The following is a 13866-nucleotide window of genomic DNA, read 5'->3' as shown; positions in this document are numbered from 1 at the left end:
GAGCAACGGCCAGGGCTCGGCTGCGCTGAGGGAACTGCCCCACCTGCACCAACAACATCACCAGCGACACGGGGGAGGCAAACCAGCGCCACTTGTGCCAGAAGGAAAAGGCAACAAAACCGACTGGGTTAACGGGATAAACCAGATGGGTTAACGGAATAAACCAGCTGGGTTAACGGGAATCGCTTGTCATTCATTCCCCACGAGGGGCCGCCTCAGCCCCGAGGGGAGAGCCCCACCGCGGCACCGAGGGGTCCCGGTGCATCCCGCCCCGGGGTGTGGATGGGAAAATTGAGAGGAAAAAAGGTCCCAAGGCAGTGTGCACTGACAGATTTTTGCTATTTTTTTAGTGGGCCTGCAATCAAACATTGGCTGGCTGTGACATCCTGCAAAACGTCTGTCATTAAACTACGAGGAAACAAAACCCGTGTGCCATCAGTCTTGTGGTTTGTTGAGAAATAGCAAAATGTAGGAAGTATACACAGACACATTTAAGAAATGGACAACATCTCTCTGTAGGTGTTTATTCTACTTACAGTAACAAAAACCTGTGAAGTCCCATATTTTAATGTACAATGATATATTTTGCCATATAAAATACAATTTACAGAAATTTCTATCAAGTAAACCTAAACAAACACACATTTTGCATACTTTTATGTATGTCTTTAAATTAGAAACATCTCATTAAGGAAAAAAAATCTTACACAGTAGTTGATGTTTGCATTTTATACGATTTCTTTGCATGTTACCGTTTTCCCTTGGGTTCAGGACACAGATGATCATTTCAGCCAGCAAATCCTGGATGTACAAGGACCTGAAGGATGCACCAATGTGACTGTGGTGACACACACATTACCTGTAATATAGTCCTCAAGATGCAAAATGTTTACAGGAATCTTAATTTTACATTTCCAAATCTATCTTAGCAAAATACCAAAATATTTACCCAGCAGTCAATTTACACATTCAAATAAACTAGCGGGGTTTTATTTCACACTTTAGAATTACATGCTTGAGGACTACATGGGAAGTAGCAATGTGATGTATTTCACCATGAAAAATGTCCCTCTTCAATCACAACATGATGTACCACCATAATTTAAACTTTAATGCAGCTGTGTCTTTTTCAGTGGAGAGTTTTACATACACTGCCAGCCTAAGTAGGGCCTAACAAAAGAACAGTATCATTTATTTTTCAAGAGCCCTTTTAGAATGAAAGAGCACTTCTATAATGAAAAGTTCAATCACACTGGGACATTTCGTAAATCTGTGGAAAGATTCTGCAAAATCTAAACAAAACCAAAAAAATGCTCCACTAAATCAGTTCAACTGAAGTAACAGATTTAGTGGCCTATTTAACCAAATGCTCTTCCTTCCTTTGGTTTACCACTTTTTGTAATAAATGTCTGATGCTTTTATAAGTTTTGCTGGTTATAAAGGTGCTACTCTTGTATTTTCTTTAATGACAGGCTTGTAGACATGGGATATTTAAAACCTCATGAAAAATAACTAAGTATGACTTGTTTCTTTGCTGTACACTTAACCGACCCAAAATACATGTATATAAAAGGAAGATAGTGCACTTTAAGCTTATAACATTCCATTTTCAAACCCTCCACCAGTTACAAGTAATTATTAACACTGTTCTTTTGCAGCCTTTTCCTAAACAATGACCCTTCCATTGTAAAAGAAACATGACATCAACATTTTCAGTGTGTGCTGTAGGAACAATTTTGACACCAAAATATCACGTAAATGAGATGTAAAGGTATGGCTCCTCAGGTCTGGATTAAATTCTCCTATAAAATTACAATTCAAGTTACTGGAAAACATAACTTTATAATCTTAAAAAGCAATATGCTCTTCTTAGATTTTTTTTTCCATTTCTGTACTGTAAATGGAAACTTTAAGATAAAGATGCAAGTAGAAAAACAAAATTTCAGTACAGGTAACATCGTGAATCTTTATAAGAAAAACATTATGCACAAAATGCAGCACGTGAAAGTCCAGTATGTTCTTGCTTTTCATCTATCCGATTATTTTCATTCACAGTTGTTCAAAAATTGCTTATTTGTCAGTATATCAGGTAAGGCTAGTTTTACAACAGAATTTTTTAAAAGGTGAGAATATGTACAGTATTTACATATGTGCAGTCCTTGCTGTGTTGCTGAAGTGTATTATTTGTGGGAAGTATCAGTCATAGTTCTATGATTGATTGCTGGAAGATGAAGCTTCAGTTTCCACTGGTTTCTGAGTTTCCTTCGGTGTTTCTGGCTTCATCTCTTTACCAGTTTCCTTACTCTTACTCCTATCTTTGCGATCTTTCCCTCTTTCCCTGTCACGATCTCGATCTCTGTCTCGATCCCTTTCCTTTTCCCGGCTTCGATCCCGGTCCCTGTCTTTCTCTCTGTCGCGATCCCTGTCTCTGCTTCTCGATCGCTCTCTATCACGTCTTCTGTAAGAGTCCCTCTCTCTGTTTCTTGTCCTATCCCGGTCTCTGCTTCTCTCCCAGTCCTTACCCCGCTCTGAATCCTTGTCTCTATCTTTGTTTTGGCTCCTATCTCTATTTTTATCCCATTCCTTCTCTCTGTGTCTCTCCCAGTCCCTGTCTCTGCTCCAGTTTCTGCCACGGTCTCTTTCCCAGGGTCTGCCGTGTTCTCGATCTCTTCGTCTTTCCTCAAAGCCTCTACCTTGGCGATTATCTGCTTGTTGAAGCTCTGGCTGATCCAAACCCTTATCTTTATTTCCTCCCTCATATCTCTCCCTCTGTCTCCCTTCAAATGTCTGGCCTCTATAGTCAGGATTTTTGCCTTCTCGGAAGTCAGATGTGGGCCACTGTCCTTCCGACTCAGGTCCTTGTCCAGACATATTGGAAAGAGATGCAGATGGTCCACCTTCTTCCCACATCTCTTTTCTGTGAGTTGGTGGATGGCTTGGAAGGTCCAGGAGTGGTCTTGGGGGTGGTTTCATACCTTGTGGTGACTGACCCTGATAATGAAACCTATTAGGAGGTTCATCTTCTTCCGGAAACATCGGAGGCGTGCCTCCTCTTGGTCCTCCAAACTGATGTGGTCCTGGACCTCTCTGGTTGGAAAATCTGGGTGGTGGGCTCCCTCTCCGTTCTTCATATGGCTGTGGCAAAAGTCCCCTTGGACCAGGCATATGATTTGGAGCTGGACCTCTCTGCCCTTCAAACTGATTTGGGTGAGGTCCTCTTGGTCCCCCAAAATGACCTGGGGCTGGACCTCTTGGCCCTCCAAACTGAGGGCCTCCTCTCTGTCCTTTAAACTGACCTGGTGGGGGTCGTCTTTGACCTCCAAAAGGAAAAGGCGAAGGTCCTCTGTTTCCCATAAAGTGGGGGGAATCTGGTCCTTCAAACTGTCCTGGAGGCCCCATCATTTCATCATATTGGGAATCTGAGAATTCCATTTGTTCCATGTGAGGTTCCCTATGATCTTCAAAATGAGATGGTGACATTCCTCTTGGACCACCATGATAAGAAGGAGCAGGGCCCCTATTATCACCAAAAAGAGGTGGTCCATGCTGTGCAGAAAATAAGGAAGGAATGGGACCCTTTTGACCTCCAAATCGTCCAGACTGAGGTCCTCTTTGCCCATCATTGTTTGGAAAACCATGCTCTTCAGAGAACTGTGGTGCTGGCCCTCTAAAATTAGGTCCATGAGGTCCTCCAGGTGCATTGAGCATCATTGGAGGTCCTCCTTTCTGCCCAGACATAGAAAATGCTCTGTTTTCCTCAAAGTGCTGTGGGGGAGGTCCACCCTCACTCTGAGCTGGTGCAGATTCAGTTTGTTCTACAAACTGATGAGACTGAGGATTTCTTTGTTCATCATATTGCACTGATGGAAGACCCATCTCTGGTTCAAAGTGTCCAGCTGCCTTTTCCTGCTGAGGAAACATTGTATTTGAAAAGGAATCCCTTCCCATTGCTTCCTTTGACTCATTTGACCATGACACTTGATGCATATCTTGCAAAGATGGGCTATCATTTGATGTGGAGAAATTAGGTTGAAAAGATGTACTTGGTGGGGTTGGAAGCAGCACTTTACGTATAGGTTTGGAAGCAGAAGGATCTCCAGAAGCTGTTTGACTCAAGTTTTCTAAAGTAACTTGAATGGTGTGTTCAAATTTGCTATTAGATGTCTCTTTCTGGGCCACCGTAGATGTCTGTTCACTTGAAACCCAATTATCAGCAGTAAAACCAGGCTGAGTAGTGGAAATTAAAGCATTATCTTCCTTACCAAGTGAAGTCTGCAAAGCATTTGGAAAACTTGCTGGAGTGACTTCTCTTGTGGAGATCTCGTTCTGTACTGCCTGCGGCTTTATTCGAGAGTCAGTGCTGTCATTCTCTGTCACCATCCTTCGAGCCTGTCGAGGATCTCTGTTCTGCCTTGGGTCACAGCCCTGGTTTAAAACTTGTGCTTGCTGATTTAAAGATGAAGGTAAATCTACTTTTTGTGTAGCTTGCTGGTCCTGATGGAATAATTCAGGCTTCATTAGGGAAGCTTTTGCTGGTGGAGGTGACATTAAAGCATCAGACACTGAAAAGTGAGCCATTGAAACACCAACAGCTGCTCTTTGTTGTCTGAGGGCTTCTTCTTGTTCCTCTAGCTGCCTTTTCTGTTCTTCTATTTGTTTGTTTAATTCTTCCAACATTTTTTGCTGTTCTACCAAGGAGGAGGATGCAGATAAGTCAGACACAAATGAAGCAGACGCTTCTGAAGAACTGCTTTTACTATCTGTATACATTTTGTTGGGTAAATCATCAACAGTAACTTTTGCTTCTTCCAAGATAGTTTCATCCTCTGGATCATAGGCCTCATCTTCTAGTTCTGCTGTAGTAGATGGCTTTTCCACACTGTAGCGTTTGTCACTTTCACCAGTCTGCATTTCAAAGGCTTTCTCTGGACCATATTCTTCCTCAGGATCATAAGGTCTGTCATCCTCCTCCTCTTCTATGGCTTTGTCCTTGGACATCTGCCCGAACTGCTGCACAATGGGATCTAACAGAGGAACTGCTGACATCCCGCTATCTGCCGCAGCTTGACTTTCCTGATTGGAAGACTGAACGGTTCCAGAATCCTTGGCGAGAGGCTCAAAAGTTTTCTTTTTCCCAAAGAGGGTCTGCAGGATGTGCTCGAGAGGCGTGGCGGTTTTTGAGGATGAGGAGTGCGTGGCAGTGCTGCTTGCAGGAGCGGCTGTTGAAATCGGTGGGATCACTGTAGATGTGGGGCCACTTTTAATGGACGACAGTATTTTTAATACTGAAGGTGTCACTGCTGAGGTGTCTGGAACGGGAAGCGGTGGTGGAGGTGGAGGAGGAGATCCAGGTGGTGTTGTACTCATGGCGGAGTCTCCTGAATAAAGTGTGTATTTTGGAGTTTTCTTCTCCTGTGAAGCTGGAGGCCCTTTAGAGAACAGGGATGGTTCGGCTTCCTCATGTGTTTGAATTCTGCTTCGCTTCTCCTCCATTTTTTCTGTCTCAGTGGCAGGACGTTTCCCTTTCTGACAGATAACCAACCCAAGGATTAAATTTGGCCGAGATGATTCAAGACCTGAAAAAGAACACAAAGATTGTATATGTAAAAATCTGATTTTTAATGATGCTTTCAGTAGAAACCTATTATTTTACGAGGTGGCAGGTACAAAAGTCATAAAGGTAACAGTTTTCTAAGTTCCATCAGACCTATTAGCAATTTTCATTAGTCCACAAGCATATGCATTTGTATTTCTTACTTTTTATATGTATTTATACGTAAGTTTAAAAGTTTAAATTCTTTCCTCAATATTTTTAATAAAGGACTGCAACACCAGGCATCATTGTTAAAGTGTTTCTGCAGAAGTTCAAGCCCAAGCAAGCTGTTATTTTTGTATCTTTACATTGTTTCTACTGTTCAACTATCCCCACCTCTCATCCTGAGAAAGCAAATATTTACATTTAGTTTGCAAATATACACAGAGATACTGAAAAGTGAGAAAAACTTGGACTAAACATTGCTATGTGTCATATAACCTGTGCTAAAACTCCACAATGACACCAATCTATAAAAATTTTGCCTGTCTTCAAGATAAACAAACACCAATAATGGCAAAAAAATCACATCAAACAGCGTTTAGAAACAGTGTTAAAGCTGGTAATTACTCCCAGTTTGTTGTGTTTTTTTCCAGCCAGATATTATTTTAAGAGGCGAGAGAAGCAGGGAAACTGTGGATGTCCCAAACAAGCCCAGGAGAGGTGTTTGGTTGGGCCAGCACCTGGTGTGGGGGAGAGAAGGCCTTGGAGCTGCCAGTGGGGATATCAGGCCTTGATAGGTCAGTAAAAAACACCATGAGCAGAACTGCTCCTTTTTGAATAGCTTCAGACTTGAAGAAGTATATCCAGAAATGAGAAGAAAGTTTCAGATAAAGAGGAAAAACGCAAAGGTCTGTAGGCCTGTGTCCTGTATTTTTTCCTCTTACATGCACAGTCCCACTGGCAGATAAACATGCCTAGAATGAAGGGCAGGGACTAAATCCTTTAACATACAGTGGTGGCAAACATAGACAATCTTTTAACTTCTGGACTAAATGGCCTTTAAAAGGCCCTCATTTAAGGGCAACTGTCCTCCCTATATATGTGCCATTAGTTACGTTTTCTATTCAGCAGGGAAGCAGTAATATAGAAACATAAAATAACCTGTGCAATAAAAGATAATACTCATTGTGGATAAATGGCAATGTGAGAGCTCTGACCTATGTTGACCCTTCTATTCAAGATCCCATAAGTAGGAAATTTATATATATATATGTTCCTTGTTCTTATTACACCAACTTCTCGCTAAGCAACAATTTTAAATATCTAATTATTAACACAAAAAACTTTTTCATACCAACACAACCCCCAAACCCTACAGTAGCAGATACATTCCATTAACAAACCACATCACACATACATTAATCTGGTGAAACAACTCAGAAGTTTTACTGGGACTCCTAAATTTACCATCTAGAGAGGAAAACACATCAGCTGTTTTCCTGAATTTATGTTACTGAATAACAACTCCCCAGTTGGTAGGTGTTGACCAGTGCAGAGCATCTCACAAAGAGGAGTTCACCCAGAAACTGCCAGTAGGCATTTGTTGTTCTGCCGTTGTTAAATGTTTTGATTACCAAATTTCATGCAGAGACTTGTGATTTATGCAATTAGTCACAATGAATTTCAAACACTGAATAACTGAAATAAACAGGTGTCAAAAATCCATCAGGCAGGATATCTAATAAACAGTAATTACTGAGATATTAGGTCTGAATTCCTGTAAGAAATAGAGATCAAATCACTACTTAAAACAGCGTAACATTTTAATACACTTTCAAGGCAAAAAATTCCAGCAGCAAGTTAATAGCATTAGTTATAAATTATCATGTTTAGAATTTAGTCATCATAGAATAAATCCATTAAAATGTTACATTTTGATACTGGAATTTTACACAAATATTAGAAATTTTGCCTAAGCTGACTTCTACACTCACTCAGTTCTGAGAGATCAAATACTACATGATTGCTTCAATGAAGACACATGGTCAGAGCAGCTTTCAAAGGCCACAGCCCCATTCTATCTCAATATCCATAAATAGGTTAAGTGCCTAATTTTAGGAACAACGAAATGTTGACTGCATTCTGCCACTACTGCTAAATGACTGCCTTTCACAAACACAGGTTTTAAAAGTGCTGCAAGCTGTGCTGGCAGAGTTAGTAGTTTTCAGTGCTAAATTATTTATAACAGTTATTATTCTATTATGCATTTGAAATCCCCAGTCTGGTTTTATTGAGTTACTTCCTGTAACTAAAGCAAATAAAACAGGATCTACTAAATACTAGTATTGATTTAATACTATTTTCCTTGGCTTTAAAATATATTTTTTCATTAGATCAAGTTCACCATATTTATATTGGCCCCATCTTTCCCTATCAGCAGCAGCTGGTAAAAGCTGACCTGCACTGTTCAAGACACAATTTCTGCCCATCCCTGACAGACCCAAGGGAGGGACTAAGCACACCTGTGGTGGATTTTAAACTGCAGAGACCAACACAAGACTTTATCTGCATCTTATCAATGCCATTTAAATAGCTGTCCCAATGAATCATGAGAGCAATTGACAATGGTCATCAGATTGGTGCCCTTAATTCAGAGCTACAGATGGCTCCCAGCACTGTGACACTGCTCCACATTCAGGCTCCTTTGCTGAGTGGAACTGACTGGCACAGAAACTCGGGTTTGTACTGCCACATTCCTCTACTGCTGCTGCTTCTCCTAATGAAATCTGCTCAGCTGAACACAACAAACTCCATTCACAGTTCAGGTAAAATTTTGGTGCATTTGTTTTTTTAAAACTATTCCAGCAGCATGAGATTTCATGCCTTTCTAATTTTATGAAAACTCACAGCCCCTATAAAAAACTACCAAAAGACATACCAGCATTTGTGGAATCTTTGCTGATACATGTATGTCTGTTTTATTAAAATTCACCTATGTTAAGATAGTTGTTACATTCCCATCACCACTAAATCCCTCAATAAATCACTTTCTGTAAGTAATTAAGTCTGATTATACTACTTTTTACAACTGGAAGTGATAAGTGTGTATGTGAAACAGAGAAATGAATTCACATACCGTAAACCACTGCAAAAGGACAGTGCAGAAGAGCCCATGACACATAAAATCTGGTAATAAATATCTGAGTTAATTAAATATAAATCAGGATAACCCTCCATTGTCCTGTGTTTTTAAGCTGCCCACATCAAAGTTTTCTGCAGATCTTCTAGGTACTAGCGCAGTCCTCAGTTGTGCTCCAAATCCAATCCATCAGAAAACAGGAGAAATTCTTAATCCATACGTGCCTGATGGAACTGGCTGATACAGCTGGATAATCTTCTAACTAGGATTTCTGGAGTGGCAGGGCTTGACTGTCCTCTCCCTCCTCCCCCCTCAGCTCATATTTATCTAAATATGATAGACCATCTAAAGGCAATGCTTTCCCAGGCCTTGCTAGACTCTACTGGAAGGAACACGATTCAATTTAAGGAGACAATGACCACATTCCACAAAATATTTTTATTGATTATGAAAGAAAGAAAACACAGTAAATTCCATCAGATGTCATTAAAAAGGTGTGGATTACATGCTGTGGTTTTCATACATACACAAAACAAGAGGAACAGCTTACCTGATTCTTTTCACCCGCTTTTAAAACACAAGCTTAGCACAGCTGAGATAAAGGCTGCCACAGGAGTTTCCAACAAGTGTTACCTGATGGCAGAACTCTTTAGTGAATCTTCTGTGAAACTGTTCCATCTCATGGCCTGCCTGCCCTTGGAACCTTGTTTCTGCTAACCTTTAATCTACTTGGCCTACAACTATTTCTGTCAATTTGAAAACCTGCATTATAATATTTGCCTCCATGAACACCTGCAGATGAGACCTGAACTTGTTCTGAGCAACTCCTTCCAGTTTTGAAATACTTGTGCACTTAAAACTCAGCAAAACCAGTCTGACATTAAAAATATCTCTTAATAATGGTAAAGTTTGGCTACATTTGCCAACCTTCAATCCAAGGTAAAGAGTTTCATTTGAAATGAAACCCATAATGTAGAAGTAAAAAAAGTGTAAAACATAAAGCTGGCATTTCCACAGGAATGCAAGAGGCAACAATTAGATTGAGTTATTTATCAGACCAGCAGCAGACATTTACAGCAGCTTCAATGGCCAATCCCATCCTTGTGCTACTGCCCAAAAAGGATAGCATTTCTTTACTTCTGCCTTGAAAAGGCAGTCCATGAATTAAGATTCTTTGCCTACATCCCTGTGCCAAGGTGTTCTGTATTTGATGTTTTCACTTCTTGGCTATGAAATGGGATTAAGTTTTTGCCTAGCTTTCAAAAATACAGTAAATTACAGACTATGAAGTACTGAAATTCAACAATCCTAGTTATACAGTAATTTAGACAGCAATAATCCTGCCTTTTTAGCTATTGCCTAAAAACAATCACCTAGTCTGTGCACTGTTCAAGGACAGATAAAAGAGATTTGAAGTGTATGAGAAAAATCTTGTCTGGGGATGCAGAGCAAGCACCCTTGGCCATCTCATGGAGGAAGGGACAGCACTTAACTCGTGATGCTCCATTTGTTGAAGACCTGTCCCAGCCACTGTTGCTCCTGCATTAAAGCTCTGAGAATGCTTTATTGAGTCGTGTGCTACTTGTATCTGAGGGGCAGAGCTCAGTCAGTCCCCCCAGAAAAGTGAGCTCCTTGTTGGTTGTTCCATACCTACCACGCAGTGCCAGCCATGGCCACGACAATGGAGTTCTGCCTTCATTGCAGCCTGCAGCTCTTCAGCTTCCCAACTTGGTTATTTGCTATAAAACTTACATCCTTTTTGGAAACTAAGCATATGCATCTCCTTATACTTAGATGAAGATGACTGTAGAAGGGTGTTTCACAGCTGAATTCATTCCCAGTGTTTCTGTCGCCATGTTCAACATGGGGCAAACTCACCAAACACTGTTACAGGTGATTTTATCTAAAGATAGAAGAATCTAACCTTAAGGAATGGGTCCCTTTTTCCCCAAAGGACTGATTTTTTGAAGTGAGTGATTTGACTAGAGTTTGATCCAAGTAGAACAGAACATTTCAAACACCTTGTGCCCCACACTGCATGTACAGATTAATTCAGCATGGGCAGTGACAATGCAGTGGAAGCACCAGAAATGTTACCTGTGTCTTCACTCTGACTTCTTGACTCTTCTGTGGGATAAGTTTCCTGCTTGAATTAAGTGATGGTGAATGGCTTGTACAGGTCTAGGGTTTGGGAATTTAGGAGTTGCTGATAATAGGGTGGGAGATTTTTGTGGTTTTGTTTGTTTGTTTGTTTGTTTTAATATAGTGGCTGTTCCATATCCTTGATTTTACACGTAAACTCATTCTCCTGAGACATATGAGCATCTTGTTGGAAAGACTAAAGTTTGGACAATTTTATCTTAGCAGAGTTTGATTTCCAGCTTTTCCCTAATTATTTACTTTAAAATTGATTTTATATAAAAATTGTAACTAATGATTACATTAAATATTCAACAACTTGTCTCAGATTGCCTTTTGTCTTGTGATTTTACCTAGCATTGAACCTCCCCTGTTTTGTGCTTACCTGGTCCCTCAAAGGGCAAGAGTTTGGAAGGAATTGGGTCCTTAGAACTCAGGGGGATCAGGTAGAGATCCTTGACATGTCTGTTGTTATTAGCTACAACACCAAAACGACCACGACTGCTAAAATAGGAGTAGAGAGAGATATAGGCAACTTCTTCTTCTTCTGTTGCAGGATGGAAACGAATCAAACACAATTCCTGGAATACAAAAGCAAAGTGGAAAAATTCAACCTGCAACATTACCAGCAAATGAAATGGTAAAGGGCAAAGTCCAGAGGTAAAATAAACTGCACATTTATCACTCCAATTATGCCTTCAGGACAACATTCTAGATTTAAGAGACTACTGCTGTTCAATTTGCAACATTAAAACAGAATTAGGTTTGTCATTTTCAGAATACAAATTACTTGTGTCTCTCATATCAAACTGAACAGCTTGAGGCTCAAAATGAAAAAGAAATGGAAAATTCTTAGTTTCAAGTTTTTCTCTATAATGTCTATATCATTTTTTCACCTCTGAAGTGGTTTTAATACCAAAATGTATTAAATGATCAGTTCCTTTTCTTTAATATTTGAATTTCAATCTCCAATATTTCAGTTAGTAAATAGCTTGAAGATTTAACTACTGTGCAGGAAGAGAGATCAAGGTTTACAGCTCAATAAACACATTACTAAAATAAATAAAAAATTTCAAAGAAGTGATTTAGGTAGTTCTCCATGTGTGATCTATGTCAGTATTTGTTGTTTACTACCCTGTATTATAAAAAGTTGTCATTTTACATTGCTGTCTATTTCTTCTGGGTTTTGCAAAGGATTTTAAGTGAATACCTTAGAAAGCGAAGATTTGAGTTTGCCAACATAATCCCAGACTGTCTTCGGTGAGATCCTCCCACCAATGTGAATTGTGTCAGGTAAATCCTAAACAAGAAGTATTACATGGTAGAGTGAGAAAAACCAAAAATTAAAACCAAAAAAGGCAGTGCATGTTGCCCCATCCCAGTAGCCCAGTGGATAGTTAAATTTTAGCAGACTTTTGTACATATGTTTTTAAATTCAGACAGGCTATTCCTAAGTTTGGAGGTATTTAATTATGGCACGTGACCCAAAGGCCCACAAGATACACGGAACAGACAGACACTCCAAACAGGGAGAGCAGCAACACATCAAATAGTTCTGTATGCCCATTTCTGTAAATGCCCATTATGGCATTTATAGAGAAACTATAACATACAGATATAATAGCTTTTATAGGGAAGCTGCTATCTGAAATACAGCTTTTCTCCACATTTGCAGTGACCCCAAGTCACTTGAATTCTGGTGAATTTCCTGTTACAAGGACAGTGAAACTCATTTCAGCAAAAGCAGTACTCAGAAGAACAAGCAAGCCTACTAAATCCTAAACCATACATTTATGTTGGAAAATTCCTAAGGCATCTAAAATGCCCTTGAGAGAAAAAAAAGAGAAAGAAAAACCTTTCTACTGTCTCATTATTTGAATGTACACCCTCTCAGAACAGTATCATCCAACTGGTTTTACTTGAAAGTTAGTAACAAGGATGATACTTTTCATAAACAGCTGAACAAAATTTTCTAACAGATCACATCAGTGACCCATCTAGCTTGAGAACAGAACAAGGCACACACTTTAAAACACTGACTCCTAAACAAGGAAGCTGATACAAAGCCATTATCCCATGTTAGATCCTAAACATATGTATTAACACGTTGAAAGACATTAGAATTCTTCACAGATTTGTGAAGTTTTAAAAGGCTGATTTTTTTTTCTTGAGCTACTTTTCCTATTACTACAAAGATTTCATTTATCACTGCTACAGTCCTAATGTAACTCTATAAACACACAGTGCCTCCAGCCGTTCTAGCACCAGGAGCTGCAGCACAGACCCATTCCAGACACACACACACCTCACTAAGATAATCAAAGCACCCGGAGACTGGATAGGCTTTAGTGACAAATTTGGCCACACTCTGCATGTTAATAAATCCTTTCCAAATGGTGTTGAGACGGGAAAGAAAGAGGGAAGTGTCGCTGTCCTGAGGTGAGCGAGGCTCTGAAGCACTGCAAAACAAATCCAAACAGAAAGGTTACTGAATGCCAGTGAGGATGGGTCCTTTATTTTAAATTTTCTTCCTTCCTCCTATTGATCTGATACTTTCTTTTGAATAAGTAACAAAATTTTTACTAGATTGTTCGTTAATGTTTTCCATTAACTTGGTACTAGTCAAAAAATCAAGGAATAGCAGAAAATAAACTTGTAGCTGCAGACAGGCAAAGAGATGCCAAAAGGTACAACTTTTATAAAACCAATTATAGATTTCTCACTAATTAAGTAAACAATATCCTTCTGAAAGCGATTCTGAAATAAAAGAACTTGCTATGAATAAAACTATTTTAACTGCAATTGCAAAAGGATATACTCAGCAATATTTATTTTTACTATTGTGTATACTCAGAATGTGAAAGAAATCCACTTCCTTTCAAGCTGACCAATTGGTTAATTTTAATTCGTATTTAGATGCAACAGTATTTTAATACAGGATGAAAATCTGGAAATACCTCTAAGCAATCTCTCCCATGCACTGTCTTTCTAGATATTAACGTATATTCAGACTTCTAAGTCTGCATGACACCCTCAAGTTTTATTTCTCTGC

At 39.6% G+C, this 13866-nt stretch overlaps 1 protein-coding gene across 6 annotated transcripts in view; it reads right to left on the bottom strand.

The window, feature by feature from the left end:
• Window positions 1-496: 496 nt before the first annotated feature.
• Window positions 497-13866, bottom strand: part of DIDO1 (death inducer-obliterator 1) — a 52487-nt gene continuing 39117 nt past the window's right edge. For 4 of the 6 annotated variants that reach the window (XM_053958707.1, XM_053958706.1, XM_053958709.1 and 1 more), the window contains 4 exons: window positions 13120-13273; window positions 12025-12114; window positions 11200-11395; window positions 497-5576 (listed from right to left, as the gene is read on the bottom strand). In XM_053958707.1, coding sequence (XP_053814682.1) covers window positions 2209-5576; window positions 11200-11395; window positions 12025-12114; window positions 13120-13273 — 3808 coding nt within the window. In that variant the 3' untranslated portion in view covers window positions 497-2208. Of the gene's footprint in view, window positions 5577-9094; window positions 11396-12024; window positions 12115-13119; window positions 13274-13866 lie in introns of those variants that run through there. The other 2 variants (XM_053958712.1, XM_053958711.1) reach the window with 2 other exon arrangements.

This window comes from Vidua chalybeata, chromosome 17, assembly GCF_026979565.1.
Source record: "Vidua chalybeata isolate OUT-0048 chromosome 17, bVidCha1 merged haplotype, whole genome shotgun sequence".
In the NCBI taxonomy this organism is placed as follows: domain Eukaryota; kingdom Metazoa; phylum Chordata; class Aves; order Passeriformes; family Viduidae; genus Vidua; species Vidua chalybeata.
This window is presented reverse-complemented; position numbering and strand designations above follow the sequence as displayed.